This window comes from Triturus cristatus, chromosome 9 (genome assembly GCF_964204655.1).
Source record: "Triturus cristatus chromosome 9, aTriCri1.1, whole genome shotgun sequence".
Lineage (NCBI taxonomy): Eukaryota > Metazoa > Chordata > Amphibia > Caudata > Salamandridae > Triturus > Triturus cristatus.
Genome location: NC_140592.1, coordinates 153,135,103 through 153,156,811, shown reverse-complemented (window position 1 = coordinate 153,156,811; position 21,709 = coordinate 153,135,103). Strand labels below are relative to the sequence as shown.

Genomic DNA, 21,709 nt, shown 5'->3' with positions numbered 1-21,709 from the left:
TCATTTGTGCATTATCAATTTAAATAAATGTGGAAAAACACTAGATGTAGCGTCGTCTCTTGCTTGTGGCAAAAATAAATGTGGATAAATACAGAAAAAATGCCCAAAAAATAAATATGGATAAATACAGACGGAAATGGCTAAAAAATAAATACCATAAAACCGGGAGCCCTAGTTACAATCTAATGAATTATTAAAAACATATTTTAAAAAACAACAGTCGACGCGGCGTTTCGGTGTTTGGTTCTATGTTTTCACCTTCCTCAGGACAAAAAAACTTTTCATAAAATCTTAATAATGCAACAGATTATGTTTATTCAATTGCATAATCATCATAATCATGTGGAGGCACCTTTTTCAACACCTTTATGGTCTCAATGTAGGGTGCTATAATGATGTGGTTGCTTAACTTGATATCCGTTGACGCCACCGTATTTTAATTTTAATTTTAGGCGAAAAAATGTTACCACTCTCAAATCCTTAGTATAGGGGATTCTGTTCGAGATATCCGTTGTCGCAGGGAGGCCGAATCCATCTGTACAGAGCTCAAACACGCAGCGATGAAGAGCATAGACTCACATCAATGAATTTGAAAAGAGTAAAGTGCCTGCTTTGCCTCTCGATTGAATAAACATAATCTGTTGCATTATTAAGATTTTATGAAAAGTTTTTTTGTCCTGAGGAAGGTGAAAACATAGAACCAAACACCGAAACGCCGCGTCGACTGTTGTTTTTTAAAATATGTTTTTAATAATTCATTAGATTGTAACCTATAGTGGGAGGAAGATCACGTATAGTTCCTACTGAACATGTCATATAATAAATTGATGTTTTAACCGTGATTGCTTTTATAGTATGTTTTTTTGAAACCGTAGATTGTTCTGTGTCATCGCAAACAAGAGTCATTGAACAGTTCTTTTTAGAAAGTGGGTCTTTCTGTTCTAATAAGATCTACTATTCTTAGGACTCAATAGGCCTAGTAAAAAGCCTTTTTGTCCGAGCATAGAAGCTTAATATTGGGAACTTTTGTCTTTTGTGTTCAAAGTGAATCAACAACATACATTGTTATTCGACCTTGAACACGCTGTGCAGACAGAGAGCGCGATGCCCAGCTGGATATGTGAAAGGTAGACAGGTCTCATGTGAAGCAGTGGCAGCAAAGTATTTTATGAGAACAGAGCCATGTAGTGTTGTGTGCAAAAGCGGCAGAATGGCAGCCAAGCATATACTACTATGCTCTCTGGACGGATCGTAGGTCAAGAAGCCATCTCGAACAGCGAGTTGGATAGGTATTTACGCTGACCGCTGAGATCCTGGAGCTGGCCGGCAACGCTGCCCGTGACAACAAGAAGACCCGCATCATCCCCAGACACCTCCAGCTGGCCATCCAGGGTCCCTTACTGTTTGGAGCGCTGCTTCTGATTCCTATTGCTCTTTGGCCACTTCGCCACGCCTCGCGGCCCCCGCTTCGCGGGAACCACTCGGAGGCAAAGATTTTGGTTACTGTGGACTTAGCCTCCTGTCCCTCGACGTGCATGAACACCAACGCGCTTCCTGGAAACCAACAGCTGGTCACCAAGGTCAGAGGCGGGACTGCGAGGACCAGCGTGCCTAGCGGCGCGGATCGGTCACAGCTGGTCCTCTTCCCGCCCCCTCCACTTGACCTCTCCTTAGATAAGCTGTGGCAGCAACGCGCACGCGGGACGCGTGCGGGGCAAAGGCCGGGGCGTTTAAGGCCGTTCAAGGAAGGCAGAGGACGGCCTGGCCCTGAACCCCTGTATCCTCGCCCTTCATCCGTTGGCAAGGTAGGCGGAACTGTGATTTTCATCTCTTTTATAAACACATAGTGCCCGCCTCCTAGCCCTATCATCTACCGCTTTTGAGAGGCCCCTTCTTGCATCTGACCCAGCACCACAGATGTCAACTATGCGCAATAGAACTAGAAGCTGTACTAAAAAAGCCATGGCGGTAGCACAAGTGACTGGACCTATAGATCTTTTTATTTCACGGGTGAATGAGACCATCGATAAAAGTATTATATTGCTGGAAAAAAGAGTTTCCTTGGACCTCATGAACGCTAAGCGCTCTTCCTTGGGCTCCCTTGCAAACGCAAATTCACCCTCCCAGCAAGCTTTGATTAATTGTTCCTTACCCCTACCCTTGACCACCGCTGGCGAATTCACAGTTCCGAACGTTGTCGATTTGTCAGTCACCCAATCTGACTCGGATCCGTCTTATGTTGATCTTGAGGCTACCCCAGTTCTAGAAGTCTGCCAGACATCTGAAAAGACGAAGCCAAGCCTAGATGGGCAAATGGACAAAGGAACACTTTCTGTACCTATCGACACTGGGGGCAGGGTTACTATTCGTACAAAGGTGGCGTCCAAGACCAAGTCTAAGGAAAAACCTAAAGCTAAAGCAAGGAATCACAACTTGATATCGCCTACCCCGCACCTGGCGTCAGGCATACCCTGCTGGGTTGAAAACATGGTAACAGATCTTAAACTGGACCTTGAGGCCACAATAGCAGCGCAAATAAAGCCTTTAATCTCCAAACTTGGCAGACTCACGTCGCTAATAACTTCGAAATGGCCTAATAAGATGAATGGGCCTGGGTCTATTCAGTCACAAGGGATTAAAGAAACGCTTCCCAAACCTTCACCTTGCATCAAGCCCCCTAAAGATGCATCTAACAAGGCAAAAATACCATCAGCTACCAAGGATTCAGCTGTATTACACCCGTCCCAAACAGGGAATACTTCTGCTCAATCCCCACCCCTATCTACTCCGAAGGCGGTGGGTCCTACTTCGGCTTTGCAACAATCTGCTGGTGGAAATAAAACTACCAACTTACAAGCAAAAGATCTCACAGGAAAGTCTACTAACCCTGTAGCTCCTCATTCTACAAACCAGCCCGAAGGCTCTAAGCCAAAGCAGGCGCGCTTTAAGTCAATTAGCCTGCCACCGGAAGTCTCTCCTTTTGTGGTTGTGCTGACAGCCGTTCCCCCACTGAAGGAGGGAGTAAAAGAAACTTTTGTAGAGCTAAAAAACAAATGTGCTCAGTGGCTTCAACTACACAAACCTTTACCTAGCAATATGAGTGGTGAAATTCTTACAGTGCGTAGAGGGGACTGGGTGGGCAGGAGTAAGAAAACAATAGCAGGGGATGTAATTACAGTTAACTTTAGGGATATAGGGGCAGCCAGCTACATATGCAATACACCCAATAGTGGTCCTGCTACCCAAATCAATCCACTCCCTTTGTCTTATTTCCTTCCCATGCCGCCAAGACTAAATCCCCATCGGCCTACTTTTCCAACTAACAGAGTGTCTGTGTATCCCCCGCAACATACCACTAAACACTGGCAACAACCACCACAATCCTCATCTTTATTCCCACATCATGCTAGTCTTCAGTGGCAACAACCTTTTCAACATCTACCACCCCTATATCAGGCTGCTCAGCAGTGGCAGCAACCCCTTCAGCCTCCACAATTCGCTAATCATCATTGGCAACAGCCATGGCAGGACTTGCCCCCTTCTTTCGACCCCTCGTATTCACAATTCGCTCATCCAAATAGATACTGTGTGCTAGATGAGGTAGACTGACTAAACTTCATGGAAGGTCCAGATATAAATCTCACTATCACCGATAACGATATGGAGGATGTTCCGCCAGCCACATCTCTCCCTATATGTTCCGAATCCCCAACAGAGGCACCCCTAATACCACTTGCCCACATATTTACTAGGGACAGTGTAGACCCACCAAATTCTAAAATTATTACCATCCCCGACGGTGATCCAACACATGGCGAGATAAAAATTCTTAGTTGGAACCTTGCGGGGATCTCTAGGAAATTAGGCCTCCCGGAGTGGAACGTCCTGATTGACGCCCACAAGATTTGTGTATTCCAAGAGACCTGGATCACTGAGCCACTGCACCGTGTCGGGTTTGTCACATTTTATACACCAGCTGTAAAACCTAAGGCAGGGAAGGGGCGGCCATCAGGGGGGCTTATCATCTGGGTAAGCATTTCGCTCAACTGTCGGATAACCATAAAAAAGGCAGGAAATCCAGACATCCTTGGTATCTCTCTATCGGGCCAACGTGGGGGACTACTTGTAGATCTCTACGATGTCTACGTTAGAGGCTCCAAAAATGGGTGCATCTCACCAACAGTAGCGGAACTTGAGGCCCAATTAGGGGACCATAACGAACCTGGCCATATCATAATAGCAGGAGATTTCAACTGCACATATGAGCCACTCCCCCTAGAAGGAATACCCGATTTAGGAGAAGAGGACAGTAGGTGGGGTATTCCCATCCTCTCTATCCCACCCATTAAGCGCTGGACTCGCAGTGCAATACAGCTTAACGCACTTACATTAGAGTTTGGATTAAGAGCAGCCAATGGCCGCACACGTTCTGATCAGATGGGTGCCCCAACGTTCAACAGAGTTGGTCACTCCACAAGGATAGACTATATTCTGCTGGACCGGGGGCTCTGGAGTTCGGTCATCGATATGGTTGTTATTCCTACCATAGAGAGTGATCATAACTCACTTTCCCTAACCCTAATGAATTCTTGGTCTACCAGAGCGCCGCTAGCACCACCGAGCTGTCCACAGGAGATTACTGTCTCCTCTTGTGGAAGACGCCTTAAGTGGAATAAGATCTTGTGTAATACTAATAAATTGTCCACTATTGAAGAGGTGATTAATGGCACACAAGATGTAATCAGCTCCATAGATTTATTTATGGCTGCAGATAAGGTAACAACTATCTACGAAGTAGCCATAAAAACTATAGGGGACCTTTTCTGGGTAAAAGGGATTATAGGGAAAACCAAACCTCTAACCAAACCCAAAGGCAGACACGACTGGTATTCTGCATCATGCAGAAAGGCCAAGACATGTCTAATTGAGGCAGTTAAAGGGAAGTCCCCCTTATCAATTCAAATAGCTAGAAGGGAATATAAAAAGGTCTTGTGGTTGGCCAAAAGGGAGTGGGAAGATGCCTACTGGTTAACCCTTAAAGAAGCCAGCCTGAAAAAAGACTCTAAATATTTTTGGGACACTATAAGGGCACGTAACAGACCAGACAGTGATCTGCTAACCTGTAACATCTCAAGCCAGGTGTGGGAGGACCACTTCTCCAAACTCTACTCCTGCCATGACGGCTCCAACGGGAGAGGGTCTGCTTAATCCCTGCCTACCACAAACTATGCACTCTGCCCCACTGACTTTGATTTTACGCTAAAGGAAGTGGAATACGCAATAAGCTTTATCATTCCACAAAAAGCGGCCGGACCTGATGGGATTCCCGGGGACCTGCTAAAATCCGATAGCACCAAATGGGGCAAATTGATCCACTCCCTTCTTGTTGCCATCTGTAGGGGTGCCCCTATTCCCTCATCGTGGAAAGGGGCGGTGGTGGTCCCCATCCATAAGAAAGGTTCGAGGGATGACCCATCTAACTATAGGCCAATCAGCTTGTTAGATACCAGCCAAAAAGTTGTCGGCAAAGTCCTGTTACTTAGAATCCTAAATTGGGTAGAAGAAAATAAAATCCTTTCCGACTTCCAGGCAGGTTTTAGAGTGGGTACTGGAACGATTGAGCAGGCATTCAGGCTCATGATGGTATATTGGAAGGTTGTGGTTATAGGCAAGGGCAGTCTTTATCTCGCGTTTATCGATTTAAAGACTGCCTTTGACCTTGTACCTAGGGACCTATTATGGAAAGTACTTGCTGACATGGGGCTGCCACATTATCTACTATCCCTATTAGTCAGACTACACCAGGACAGCTTTGCCCAGGTCAGGTGGGGCCCTGGAGGGGAGAAAACGGGCAGTATTCCGGTCGGGAGAGGAGTCCGCCAGGGATGTGTTCTGGCTCCCACCCTTTTCTCTCTCTACATCAATGGGGTGGTTGAGCATCTCCTCAAACATCCATCTGATGAGCCATCCCTGGCTGGCGAACGCATACCGACCCTCCTCTTCGCGGATGATACGCTTTTAATCTCCAAAACCCCAATGGGACTCCAGAGACTTTTGGACAATTTCCAATCATTTTGTACCAAACGAGGTCTGGTAATAAATACTAACAAAACGAAGTACCTTGTCCTCAATCCACCGAAACAACATGTGCGTTCCCCCACCCTAAACGCTGAGCTTCTGGAAAGAGTAAAGGTCTTTGATTACCTTGGGATACGCCTTTCGGATAAAATGGACTGGACGCCACACCTAGATAAAATGCTGTTGAGCCACAAAAGGATTACAGGTGCCCTATTAAGAGAGCAACGTTCCAGTACAACAAGGCCTATAGGAACAGTCCTTGAGATTTACACAGCTAAAGGAGTTAGCTCTGCCCTTTATGGGGCGGAACTCTGGGGCTTTTCGTCCACTGACGCTCTGCAGAGATCTGAGAACAAATTCTGCAGAGAAATAATGTCCCTTCCACAAGGCACCCCGACACTTCCTTTATTCATGGACCTTGGCTGTACCCAGATTGGCGAAATCGCGAAATTTCGCCCTTTATTATTATGGGCCCGTATTTGGCGGGTGGAAGAACTAAGCGGATATGCCAGAGGCCTCAAGGAAATCATGTCATCACCAAGCTGGTATAAAATCAAATGGCTAAAAAACATGAAAAACTTATTAATTAAGTTGGGTCAACTTGAATCATGGCTAAGTAGAACTTCACCCCCAAAGCAAACACTTAAAAAACTTTATTGGGACTGGATTTGTTCTCAAAGAAATTCTAGCACCTCCCTGGGCAGGCTAACAGAGGACTTTCTGAGGTTCAAAGACTGCCCCAGGCGGGAACTGTACCTGGATGCAATTGGAAAACCCTTTGATGGGGCCTTGTATTTTAGATTTAGAATGGGAACCTTACCACTTAATACCTTTACTAAAAGATGGAAATCCTGTATGGAAATGTCTGAGCTATGCCCATCGTGTCTTGTTAAACCGGAAACATTAGCACATTTTATGTTTGTGTGCGGCGAATATGCTACTCCAAGGAGGGTCTGGCTCAAAAACCTATGCCGCCAGCTGGGGACTAGGAGTCATGATGTGGCAATCAGGATACTTATTTCGGACAGTAGCGTACCCTATGCTTGCGCCCTAGCCAAGTTTCTATCCTGGGCTTGGGCTATCCGAGCCAAAAAGCTAAAACAATCTGTTTAATTCTTTGTTAGAAAAATTTCTTAAACTGAAAATGCTGCCATAATTGTTTAACCTCTAAAATTTAACCAACTAGTTGGCTAGTTTAACTGAACAAACATTTTTTGAAACTATTGCCCTTCCTAAATGTTGGAACAGAGATATAAAATCTTTTTAAATTTATTACTGTTGTTCTTAACTGTAACTTTTTATACACTGAGCTGCTTTTATGATAATGATTTTTTATCGAAATAAAGCTTTGACTTTACTATGCTAACTTAGCAATGTCTGCAGTTAACCCCATTTCCTCACTACAGGAATTGATTCTGAATTCATGAACACACCACCAACCTCTCTGCGATACAAGAACAAGACATTTGCGATGACAGTCCTTCTAGACTTGCAGACTCATTCTGTGGGAATAAAATTATAGCAACTTCATTTTGTAGCTTGACTGCTGTGGTTCTCCTTTCTGCATGCTTTTTATTTATTTATGAGTTTACAAAAGATACAGTGGGATCTTTTAAAACGTGTTGCTCATGCATTGTCAGTTCAGTTGACTATCTTTATAAAAAGAAATGTACCTTCAGACAGGCATGTGTTTATTTTTCTTGATTGCTCTGTAACACAACTTGAAATATTGCCAAAAGCTGAAGAGAGAAATGTTACTTTGTTGGTAAGTTTTTTCAAAGGAATGGCCATACCCTTTATAATTTTTGGCTGTATTTTTGTGTAATTGTTTCAGGATATGGATCCACGCCTGATTGCATGGAAGGGAGGTGCAGTTTTAGCCTGCCTGGACACAACACAAGAACTTTGGATATATCAGCGAGAATGGCAACGTTTTGGAGTGCGAATGTTGCGTGAGAGAGCTGCTTTCATGTGGTGACCAAGTGAGACCAAGCCATCACTGAAGGAAAGCTTCCAAGACGCACAGCAGTGCATCTTTTTTCCAATAAAACATTAGATTAGCAAACTGTTTACAGTTGTAATCCCTAACTTGCTTCAGACCGAGTTAATCTCCAGAGGCTTATACAATGCGGCCGTTCATTGTAATAAAGTAGGGCACTTGAACAGCTTGCTTTTTTTTGTTACCACTCAATGACTTGGCTTTGTTAGCTTTTTATATAGGACTAATATGAGCAAATAGTCTGAGAATCTAAAGTTCTAAATGGTTGCCGAGGATAAAAGAAAAAATGCACGTTGTCTTAACAAAACAATTGGAATTTGGTCTACATTTAACCTGTTTTGAGGTGCAAATTGCCAGCTATAGAGCTCATGTGCAAAATGTCATATGTATTTATGAATAAATTGTTTACATAAATGTAGGTATGATTGAGCTTTGCTTTCATTTTTGTGGGGGTTTGAGATTTACCGTGGAAAACAGATGCAGCCATAAATTTAAGGGGATGGCAGTACAATAGCTATGATGCCTAAAAATAGAAAAATGATTTTATTACACTACATTTGAAAGGGTAGTGAGTGTGGTAAATACATGCATGCAATACTGACTGCATGGGTTTTCAGGTGGGCAAAGTGTGAGATATTATTGGTAACTGATAGAACTTTTCTTTTGCTCAGTAAAAAGAAGAGAATGGGTTGCACTGATGGAATGTATTCTAAGTTGTTCTCACAAATGCTCAACTGTTAAGGAATGGCTTCAAAAGAGGCATGTCCAGATGGGATTCGTCTCCATGATGATATCACTTTAAGAATTTTGCAAGCAGACACAATGTGTGCATACCCACCCATGTTTCTTTAAGTACACGAACCGGTCCACAATTGCACAGGCAAGTTGGATATTTAGGACCGACTAACAGAGGGATTGAGTTTAAAGTGATGATTAGACATGCATCTTTGGACATTCTCTAAGCTGTCTAAATAAAGTGAAATATCATTTAGAGATGAACTCTGAAGGAGGTGGACATGGGCATTGTCACTTTATTGATGGTACATTTTTCCTGAATTCATATGAAAACCATGAGTGGTTCCAAATAGAAATTAAACCGTGCTGGTAATAATATGGAACCTTGGGAAACCCCTTGTTGCAGACTGACATTGCTAGATAAAGTTGCCTATTTTAACTGTGTGTGTTTAGTTTGACAAATAGAAGGTGAACTACTTTATCTCTACACTGATGCTTGCTCTTTCTTTCAGGATATTAGCTAGAGTAGTATCGGCGATAGTAGTAAAGGCCGCAGATAGGTTTGGAAGCACAAATAGGTGTGAGTTACTTTAGTCAATGGATAAAGGCTTATAGTACAGTTGTCTCGGTGGCCCTGTCTGAATCTAGATTGAAAATAATCTAGGAGGTTGTTGCTCTGAATATTATGAGATAGTTGGGAGGCTATTCAACTTTGTCAGCTTCCCTGGGAAAGGTAGTCCTGATAAGTGAAAGCTATTAAGGTCATTAAAGTCTGTTGAGAGTATTTTCAAGAGATGGGGGGGGGGGGATGAGACAATTTTTTAGACAGTCTGGGAACACAACTTGCAAAAGCAACATATTCCACAGAGTAGCCCAATAGGGTAGAATTTGTTTGAGCAACTGCTTAAAAATCTATCCAGAGACCGCTTCAGTAAAGTGGTTTGAAGGTTTCACTGTGTCTTAAATTTTGAGTAATTATTACTCCTGAGATTTCAGTAAAATGAGCCCAGATAGTCGTAGCGTTTTTTTAAATTTAAGTTGCACTTGACTGGGAAGTCAGATGTTGTAGGATTTGAGAATTCAATGGACTTCACCCTCTCATACTAGAACTTCACTAAATCTTCTCATTTCGACTTTGCGTGGCGTACTGTCAACAGGTGATTGGGGGGGGTGTGAAGTTACTGGATTGTTTCTTTCAGCAGATGGTTTTAGCAATTCTTGGGGGTGCCCAAAAGCAATTTGATGTAGATGGTCTTTTGCAGTGTAAATATGATTTTATTGCTCCTTTTGGCAGTCCTATGTTGAGTCAGATTAGAGGCAGACGGTGCTGTCTCCATTTACTCTCAAGTCTTAGCAGTCTGTTGTTCTATATATAGCTCTTTAGAGAGCCATGGAGCAGATAGCTTTGGTCTTTTCTTTTTACTTTCCAGAGGAATGCAGTCAAAAACAATGTCCTTCATTCATTATAATTAACTGTGGAGATGCCAATGTCCCAAAACTACAGACTCCTTTTTTTGTTGTCCACTCTTTTTACAGTGGTCAGAGTCCAAAATGAAAGGAATCTGAAGATGTTCGGGCCATTCAATGAAGATATGGTCCAAAGGGAATACTTAGTAGTCATCTGACCTAAAATTGAGCCTCTATTGTGTGTAGTAATTAGGCAGTGTTGGAGAAGGTAATTTTCATGAAGAAAACATATTAACTAGTGTCCTTTTATCACCCCACTGCAGACTGAAGTATACAAGTAACTTGGAGATTATCAATTGTTTCATAACATACTCCATGCATTCCTCAATCAATGTGTAAGTACTACCGGGAGGGTGATTTTTGAGGCCTTGGGCCTAGAAACCTCAAGAGATAAGCATTGACAGGAGTGGTATTGATCGATAGTAAGCCTTCTACCTCAGATTGTGATTTTATGGATAACTGCTACTCCACTGCTCTATCTGCCTCCATGGTCCGATTGGAGAATTAACTAAAGAGGGGGGAAGGCAAAGGTCTAGAACATTATGTGAATTATCTTTGCATCGGAGGTACTTTTTGCAAGTTGATAGTCTGCATCTCTCAGTAAGCTCATCTGCATGCACATCTTTAGTTTATGAACAATATGTATGTGTGTATATGTATATATATATATCTTTAAGCAAATTGAAAGGAAACGCCGCACTCGCTCCGGTGTAGTCAGTTGATGTTTATTGACTACATTGCTCTTCACCTACGCGTTTCAAGCTGAACACAGCTCTTGGTCACGGTAGTTTTACAAGTCTTTTTTCAATTTCCTCATTTTATACCAACACGTCAAGTGCGCCGATACGGGTGCATTATGGATTATGTAGTCTATAAACCATTTGATAGCATTTTATCAGTTATATGGGTTCATGCATGTAATCATTATTCATATTAAATTATTTAGCCTGAGTGGCCTCGTAACATGAGCAAAATTAAAAGTTCATTATATTCCGGCATATAGCATAAATGCTAGTGTCTGCTCGTATTAATGCTCATTAGAATGAAGTAATACTGAAATTGATATTAAGGGCTGAGTGCCAAATTATTACATAAGAAGTGAAACCATTCAACAAAAAATTATTATACCAATGACTTTGTATGTACATCTACTCATAAAAAGAAAAAGGGAGAGGGGAGAGAGGGTTCGAAGAAAGAAGGGGGGAGCAAAAAGGGAGGAAAGGAGAAAGAAGAGACAAGATAAGGAAACATAGTGGGAGAGGAGAGAGATTAAATTATAGCATTACAGTAATCCTTCGCAACCGGACAGTAACATCGAAAAAATAAAGACCCAACCTAATAATCAACTTGTCTCACCATGAGCTGTCACCAGCTGAACGAAGTCTACTTAACAAAGGGCTAACATTTTGTCCAGAAAAACATCAAGACATAGTTGAAACCAAGATAGGCGTATACAAATATGTTCGGAAATTAAAACTGAAGAAATTCTTTGAAAGAACAACTTGTAATTCAGGCCAAATTGAAGTAGATCAAGACATTAAGATGACTTCAAACATGCAAGAATACACCATAGCAGATACCAACAGTTTAATAACAGCTTACGAATTGGCTCATGATGTTGATCAAAGTGATCTTACAAACACACAAGTATTAGAAGAATTGGGAATTCAGACAGACCGTCATCCAAGGACCAATTTCAAGATGAAATCGAAATTCTGTCTAACACTATATCCTGGCAATCGGATAGAGACTTTCCATGAGCTGGTTGTGGCAGAACTGGAGGTCATGGAAAACACCAAACATGGCAACAGAAAAGAAAACTTATCGGTGCAAGAACATCAAGCTCTAATGAAGTTAAAAAATAATCATTTAATTGAAATCAAACCAGCGGATAAGGGTGGCAACATTGTCATCCTCAACAAACAGGATTATGTTGATGAAGCCAAACGTCAACTAAATGATCAGACCAACTATACAATACTGGTTCACAACCCTATTCCAAAAATGACTATAGAAATACAAGAGCGGCTAATGAAATGGCACAAAAAGGGACTGTTAAGTTACGAAGAGATGACCTTCTTAACTATAAATAATCCCGTAACACCAACAATATATTTCTTGCCTAAAGTGCACAAAACATTAAACAAACCTCCAGCACGTCCAATAATATCTAGTTGCGGATCCTTGTATGAAAACATAGCATCCTATGTTGATCACTTTTTGGCAGCAATTGTTCCAATATTAAGTTCCTATATTAAAGATACTGGGGACTTCTTGAGGATCTTGATGGAAACAGACTGGCATCCCGAATATCTGTTGGTAACCATTGATGTTGTGTCTTTCTACACTTCTATCAATCATAACATTGGGTTAACTGCCATTGCTTATTTTCTTAAACAGAGAGCAATATGGGATTTACAGCACTCCAATATGCTGCTGGAAATGATTGAACTATGTTTAACCAACAATGTGTTTTTGTTTAACAAACAAATGTACTCTCAGAAATGCGGTACTGCGATGGGAGTTTCCTTTTCTCCAAGCTACGCTAATCTCACCACGGGTTGGTGGGAGAAAAACGTGGCTTTGAGAGAAGAAAACGACCCCTATACTGCCAACGTGGCATTATGGCTATGCTTCATTGACGATCTCTTCATGTTATGGAGACAAATTGATAGAGTACATAATGATACTAAATTAGAATGATGTTGGTCTAACATTTACCGTTAACATCCAACAGAGGGAAATTGAATTTTTGGACACTAAGGTGTACATAAAATCCAATAAGATACATACTACTCTGTTTCGTAAAAAAAACAGCCACTAATAGTCTCCTTCATGGAAGCAGCTTCCACCCAGAGAATTTGAAAAGAAGCATTCCATATGGTGAGTTCCTAAGGATGAAAAGGAACTGCTCTGAACCCAAAGAAATGGAGGCTAAGTTTGAAGATACCAAAAGCGATTTCTCCAGAGGGGATACAAACACAAGGATGTTACAAACGGAGAGATCAAAGCTAGACCTAAATCAAGAGCCCAAATTCTGATTGACAAAGACAAAAGAAAAACTTCAGCATTGAATAATGATTCACCAAGACTTATCCTAACATATTCCAAAGAGAGTTTCAAAATTCGTAAAACTATAATGAAATATTGGAATATAATTAAAAAGGATCCTGATATTGGGACAAAGATAGGAAATCAACCATTGATCTCTTACAGAAAAGCACCTTCAATTCAGGACACATTGGTTCGAAGCCATTTTGAGATTAAAAAAAAAACGGAAAATTGGCTTCAAAAAAGACAAAAGGGATTCACTAAATGCCTGAAATGCAAGGGTTGCAAAGTGGGAAGAAACCTACAAACAATCAAAGACCCCAAAGGTCAAACCTTTGAAATAAAGGGAACCATCACGTGTGAATCCCAATTTGTTGTGTATTTGATTGAATGTTGTTGTGGCCAACGATACATAGGATCAACAATATGTCCATTGAAAAAACATATATTGGAACACATCCGAGCAATTCAGAATAAAGACAACACCTATGCAATAGCAAAACACATTCAGAATCATGAGGGCAAGACCTGGTTGGACATCAAATATTCAGGTCTAGCATTGATACCCGATCATGAAAGAGGAGGCAATAGAACTCAGAAATTGCGACGACTAGAATCCAAACTTATAATTCGGTTCAAAACAAAAAATCCGTTCGGGCTTAATGGAGATGAGGAGATGCATGTACATCTATAGAACTTTGTACTTGCAAGCCTAATTAAATTTAAGGATTACTGTAATGCTATAATTTAATCTCTCTCCTCTCCCACTATGTTTCCTGTTTCCTTATCTTGTCTCTTCTTTCCCCTTTCCTCCCTTTTTGCTCCCCACTTCTTTCTTCAAACCCTCTCTCCCCTCTCCCTTTTTCTTTTTCTTTGAATGAGTAGATGTACATATAAAGTCATTGGTATAATAATTTTTTGTTGAATGGTTTCACTTCTTATGTAATAATTTGGCACTCAGCCCTTAATATCAATTTCAGTATTACTCAATACTAATGAGCATTAATACGAGCAGACACTAGCATTTATACTATATGCCGGAATATAATGAACTTTTAATTTTGCTCATGTTACGAGGCCACTCAGGCTAAATAATTCAATATGAATAATGATTACATGCATGAACCCATATAACTGATAAAATGCTATCAAATGGTTTATAGACTACATAATCCATAATGCACCACTATCGGCTCACTTGACATGTTGGTATAAAATGAGGAAATGGAAAAAAGACTTGTAAAACTACCTGTGTTCAGCTTGAAATGCGTAGGTGAAGAGCAATGTAATCAATAAACATCAACTGACTACACCGGAGCGAGTGCAGCATTTCCTTTCAATTTGCTTAAAGAAATTTCCACGGGGACAAGTCCTTTCCTCGACGCCGGCACCAGCATAAGCTGTTCCCCTCTTAAGGATATTTTTGCTCGTAATATATATATATAATATTCAAATGCACACCTCCACCCCAGAGACTCACTCCCATTCCAGGCGTCCTATAAAGGCAATTTATTGGCAAATCAGGTACGAAATATCAGCAAAGGCCCAAAGCGTTTCAAACCTTACAGTCCTTGATCACGGGCCAAATGGTTGACAATCTTTGCAGGCAGCGATTTCAAACCTCTCATTAGCATAACTCCAATTGAACCCATGTGAGTATCAAGTGACTCCTCCATCCCTGATGCATTATGGTATTGAAAGTTTGCCGCTTGAAATCTTCATGATCAACCTGCAATAGGTAAGTATATTGTCACCAAAATACCCTGCCACATACCCAGATTACCATTACAATATTTCATTAGCCGAATGTTCCAAATAAAGGCAGTTACATCAAGCCTCATAGACCCGCTTCCATCCGTGGTGGTGCGTCTTCCGGCTAGTAGGAGTCCTATAAAGGCAATTTATTGGCAAATCAGGTACAAAATATCAGCAAAGTTCCAACGCGTTTCAAACCTACAGTGCTTGATCACGGGCCAAATGGTTTACAATCTTTGCAGGCAGCGGTTTCAAACCTCTCATTAGCATAATTCCAATTGAGCCCATGTGAGCGTCAAGTGACTCCTCCATTATGGTATTGAAAGTTCAGCGCTTGAAATGTTCATGATCAACCTGTAATAGGTAAGAATAGTCTCACCAAAATATCCTGCCACATACCCAGATTGCTATTACAATAGTCCATTAGCTGAATGTTCCAAATAAAGGCAGTTGCATCAAGCCTCATGGGCCCGCTTCAATCTGCAGTGGTGCGCCAGCCGGGAGACAGCACCATCGCAGAATGTAGCGAGTACGTAAGGCATTAAATGGAGCCTCTGAATGTAACCTTCAACGATTTTTGTCAGTGCCGAGACAGTCTGGATAAATACGCCTATTGATTAAGCACTAGCCTATTTCAGATTTAATTGAAGATATGCAAATGAGGGACTATAAAGCGTGGCATGTCTGCAGTGTCTTAAATGGCCCGTGGTCAAGGACTGTGTTAGTTTGAAACGCATTGGGCCTACATTGATTATATATATATATATATATATACACACACACACAATATGATCTCATGGGAGCAAAGTGAGACATTTGAACATACAAAGGTAATATTAGTGAATAATATTGTGCCTTAATGAAAGATTAAGGTGTCCAAACAGTAAGTCTAAATCAAAACTCTGCAATTAAAATGTTGTAGTGTCAGCAAAGTATCAACATCAAAATTCATGCCTTTTTTCTCGAGCTACTAAAGGACAACATAAAGTCCCTCTCACCAAAATGAGAACACAAATGGGGTAAAGTAACCCTCTTTAAAATGTCACGTTCTTGATTTGAGAGCAAATCCAAGTACTATAAGTTAATGTCCAAAAGGGATTTACCCAAAACCCATTTGCACTGTCCCTGCTACTACTTGCACTTTTTGGGAGAACTTGCAGCATGAGCCCTTCCAGATGGCTAAAGCTGTATGTTGCCAAACCCTATAAAGGAATTGTGGAGATTAAAGCTGCCTACTTGTGTTGCAGGGTGACTTAAAACCTTCAAAAAATGAAAAAAACAGACTCCTCTTTGGCAATGTAAAGACAGCTCCTTACTGTTGCGATATGGAGACCAACCTTCCTCACACAGGCAGGCAGCCAGTCTGATTTTGCTGCTTCGCAGGCAGCTATTTTTATACAAAATTAGACAATGCTTTACTACAAAACTGCAAATAATAATTCACTTGATTGTTACAGATTGAAAGTGGAAAAATGCTCAAAGGCTTGTGACCCCTTAGCCCCAAACTCTAGTCTAATCCTCCTACACATTCTTTACTGAAGTTCTAACAATGCTTAACAAACTAAGCATTCTTTTACTTGGGAATGTATGTGTATTTGTGGTAAATGCAGTTTTAGTGGTTTGTGTGCTTTAACTTTGTGCACCTAAGACCGCTGTGTGTCCTCAACTTTTAATTAAATCTCCTGCTCCTCTTGTTTAATCAAGTTTTCCAGTCTATTCGAAACATTATGTGCTTGTGAGTCAGTGTGCTAAGGCCATAAATTCCTTCAAGCCTGCTAAACACGATTTGTCCTTTAACTGCTACCCTTTCAAGTTATTTATTCTATTATGTCTTCAAGTGAACTCTTCACCTTTCTCTCGTCAGCACAAGACTTTAGCCTACATCACTGTTTTACCACATACAGCTGTGCAAAGCTTTCTGCTGGTGTTTGATGTTGCGTTATGTTTATATATTTCTATAACATTCCCCCTCTAGTTATTATTTCAACTATTGGATCTAAACCTTGGTCTAAACTTGTCACCCTTAGAATCTACCCCTTATGTTGGTGTCCAAACTGTAAACCTCCCTATGCACCTATTCTTCTACAACACGCCAGGATCAACGATACAATACAATAGATTAATAATAAGACCACAATAGTTGGCAATAAGGCTCCCGCAGTCCATACATACAGGATGGCAGTAATGTCAATCACCCACTAAACCAATTATCTGGGGCACCCCTTTCATCTATTATTTCCTTCTGTAGATTGTGCAGTGTCTGTATGGCCTCTGATAAAGTTCCATTATCCGCAACATTTGCTGGGATGAAAGTACAGCACGTAGTTTCAATGTTTTCGCATACCCCTCCTTGCATGCCATCATAAGGTCAAGTACATAGCGGTGCTACATTACCATCATTCTCATAGCACACAGCTCTTCCTTTATGGCATTAAATCCATCTTTTGTATTATTAATTGTCTTGAAAAGTTTTCATTGAGTTATCTGCAATCATCGAGCTGTGGCTTTTAATGCTTCCAAAGAATAATTGTGCATCGTTGAATATGCGGTACTCCTGGGGAACATCACTCAAGGGCTTGTACCATAATTCCCTGCAGTTCTGTTGCTTTGATAATGATGTAGCAAAGTCGTTGGACGGCTCATGGGGTGTTCATGCAAAACTGACCGATTCCTTCCAGGATTCACTATAACGGAAGCATGCAACAGAGCCACCCCCCCCCCTCCCACAGTTTGGTGGTAACTGGGCATTTTGTAGTTTTCCACACTGCCAAAATATTCCATAAGGCTAATGGTGCCCCTCTTCATGTCGGCGCTATCTATTGTAGCCTTACAATTAATCTGTCCTACATTAATAGTGCCATTTCCTGAAACATAAAGAAACAGAACTTTGTTTCATGACTGGCTGAGGACTTATTGTGCTATCTATCCAATGTTCTCGCCATACATGTGCACACTACCCTATTGCATCTTGACTAACATCAGTGCCATTCCTTAAAGACATAACCCTACAAGAGAATTCAATATCAGAATGCCATTGATCATTGGCAAAGATTGATCTGGTTACTCTAGATCCTGGCCTATGAACACAATCTTGGGGAAAAAGGATGTACTAAATAGCTGTTACATTCATTGGGCGGGCATGTTACTCCTAAAAATCCTAAATCTAAAACCATCCGAATCCAATCTACAGTGGTAGAACGACCTGTCTTCTTCAAGGTGATATCTCATCCTTGATGTCCTGCCTGTCTGTAGAATGTATAATATGTCTGCTAAAGAGTAATGTTTTGTGGCGTTAACGAACAATGGTGCTACCTTAACATGTGTGAATTGCATTTGGGCCTTAATCCTAGACATATAAAGATGTAATAGACATAAAGCTGTACCTGGGGGTACTTCTTTCATTGAATGTAGTCTATCTGATCCTGTGGCATGAGGAATTAGGGAGCACTCAAAACATGATTCGTTGGTACTTTCTGAACATATGTCTGACATATGTCGATACCACATATTATCTCAATCTGGTATGAGCATTATGGGACACATTGCCATGGGAAAGTTCTCTTCGTAGATGTAAAATGTTAGAACTAAGAGATACATTGCTGTAGAAGAGTACAAAGGATAGTATCAAGAGACAAAAAGGAAACCAGAAAACAAAAATACATAACTTTTGTTCTCTCTTTCCCAAAAATTGTTCAAAAACAGGGGGGGGGGGGGTATTTTTAAGATTACAATCTTCTCCACCCCACCCCCTTTTTTAATTTACGTTGATCACGAGGCTAGGCGAGATGCTGGGTTCAGATGAACATTGGTACCGTTAAGCCAAGGCTTCCTGACATCCAATTTAAGGGCAGTGGGAGTTGCCATGGTCACCGTGTATGGTCCGACAAATCGTCTCCCCTTCCAATTGCGGACAAAATTACGGAAGTAAACCTAATCTCCTATGTGCACAACTGGAAAGACGTTCGCAGTGATGGCGTGCTTCTCCTTCTGATTGGTTACCTGTTTAGGGATGAACTTTGCAGCCTTTATTAGTTTACAAAAATAAACATGCATTTCATCATTGAGGATTTCCGCTGTTTTCTCCCTGCACACTTCTCCTAGTGGTAGGGACTTGTGTGGTCATTGTTCTCCCTGTCACTGTTTAATTGGGTGTTAGGTGATGGTCAGAACCAAGTTTATTTCAAAGGGAAAAGAGTGTTAATGGTAAACAATACAACCACTTCTTTAGCAATGTAGTGCATAGCTTACTGATCTTACTCTAAAGAGGCCTTTTAGGCACTTAACGATACCATTCCTTTGAGAATGCTATACTGTGGATAATTTATGCATTGTCCCTTAATGTGTTGTAATATGCATGAAGATTGAATTCACGAAGTGTATGCTGTTGTCGGATCTTATCCCTTCTGAAATTCCCCTTCATGGAATTACTTCACATTCAGAAATGTAGCAGCTGACTTAGCAGCACAATGGACCCAAAGTCCTGCTTCAATCCAGCGATAAAAACAGAATGGTAGAGTTTATTACTTTAAGTGCGGAATTTGGAGTAAATTGGTGGTAGACAGTGCAGTTATGAAGGTACACAGGATATCATGCAAATTGGGAACTAACCAGTCCTGTTGTATATGCATTTACAAGTGATCTCTTGAAGAATGAGCTGGTAAGTGTAACAGATCAAGAGCCATCGTAAGTAAAACTTGTGGCATCACTAGTTTACCTGTAGACAGTTGTCTATGTATCATCATCATCATCATCATCATCTGACTGGGTGCATCTTCTATCCACCCATAACTGGTTTTCGTGTAGAGGAGCAGCCTCCTGCAATTCTCAAAGATGTAAACATGCTGTCTCAGCATGATGAGGTGTGTCATTGTCTGTGGTAGAATTATATTCAGACTCAGGCGGTGACACAGTCTGAGCCACCGTAACAGGGACATGTTGTGAACCTGGTAGCACAGGTGGGGGTGTGCGCCTAGTTGCATCTTTAGCTGCCCAATCTGCTAGTGCATTACCTTGAGACAAAATCCTGTTCACTTGTATGTGCTGCATATTTTACAACTGTCACTGCCTGTGGTAACGCAAGTGCCTCTATTAGGAGGTTTCTATGCATAATAGGACTCCCGCCTGGCTTAATTATACCTCTCCTACTCCATCTCATAATGCTGGAATGTACAGTGGTTGACACATGGGTTGATCTGAATACATGATAATGACTTTTCCTGCTCCTTGTTTGAGAGCTGCTAGTAATGCTATTATTTCTGATGCTTGCGCAGAATAATGCTATTGTGCTCTAACTACAGCTGCACCTGTGAGTCGAATTACTGTATCCTGGTCAATAGTATAAGAACCATCAACAAAATAGACAATGCTCCATAGTATAGGATCCTCTGTTGCTTGACTAGATTAATTAGGAATATAGGTTGCACAGTTATGCGCATCATCCTCAGTGTTTAATATTGGATGTGCAAAGAATGTCACAGGGTTCACCGTATGACACTTCACAACCTTAAAAAATGGTAGTGACAGTACCACCTCATATCCTGGCACTCTGTGTTGTTAGAGTAGTCTCATCCTTCTGAATAATAGTAAATACTCTATGCTCGGCATAGAGCATCAAAGTTGCCCCTATAACGATGGGGTTGCTCTTCTGCACTGCAAAGGCTGCAGTGCCGAGAGCCTGCTCACAGGGATAATGTTCTCTCATCGCTGAATCCAGCAGCCAATAAAGTATGAAGTGGGCTTGTGTCCTAAAGGATATTTCTGCGTAAGGATAGCTCTCATCATTTGACCATTGAAATGGCAGAATAAAACCTCTTGATGTAATGAGGAGTTCCCAAAACTGAAGCATTTATTTCAGGCTTGTATTTCTGAGAAGTCTTCCTCATCTCTGGTGTCCATATTATCTGGTCTTTTCTATCTTTTGATTGTTTGATAAAAGCTAGCAAGGGTGCTATTAAATTGCTATAATCAAAAACCCATTGTCTCACCTAACTACAGAGACCATATACCCATAAAACATGATTGAGGTCATTAGCTATCAGAGCACCATAGGTTGGTGTTACCTCTAAATCCTCTATTTGCAATATTAATCCAGCAGTAGGCATCCAAGACTCTTGCCCTTGTCACTGAAAAATTAATTCTTTACGTAAATGACCCCCCTTCCTAGTAACTCTGGTGTCTCTGCTATGATTGCATACACAGCTGAAATAAATGCCTCCATATCAGCTGATTGTGCTCTGGTTTGATGTCCAGTAGAGGAATCTACTGTTACTGCTATGATCCTGGTACTCAAGGGTAGAACAGATCATGGTTACATCAGATTCAACATGAATAGTCGTGTTCAATTTGGCCATAAGATCTCTTCCTAACAGATTAGCTAGGGCAGCTGGGGAAAACAGTAAAAAGCCATCAATGTACCTTACTTCCATCTCCACTGGTTTGGTAAAAGGAACCCTTGTTACTTCACCGGAGAATCCTTGTGTGTCCATTGTTGGAAATCGGATGGTCTCCCTCTCTAATTCAGGGTCTAGTTGCTCCTTTGTCTATGAGGAATACTTACCTTTTGTCATTGATAGCTACCATCACAGTTTGTTCCTCATCTGACCTTTGCATTACTGACAATACTGA

The 21,709-nt window shown here is 41.2% G+C and overlaps 1 protein-coding gene across 1 annotated transcript in view; it reads left to right on the top strand.

Annotated features, from left to right (window-relative positions):
• ACTR8 (actin related protein 8) overlaps positions 1–8,495 on the top strand; it is a 177,176-nt gene extending 168,681 nt beyond the window's left edge. Inside the window, exon 13 of the mRNA XM_085624632.1 lies at positions 7,913–8,495. Coding sequence (XP_085480758.1) covers positions 7,913–8,056 — 144 coding nt within the window. The 3' untranslated portion in view covers positions 8,057–8,495. The remainder of the gene's footprint in view (positions 1–7,912) is intronic.
• Positions 8,496–21,709: the final 13,214 nt, after the last annotated feature.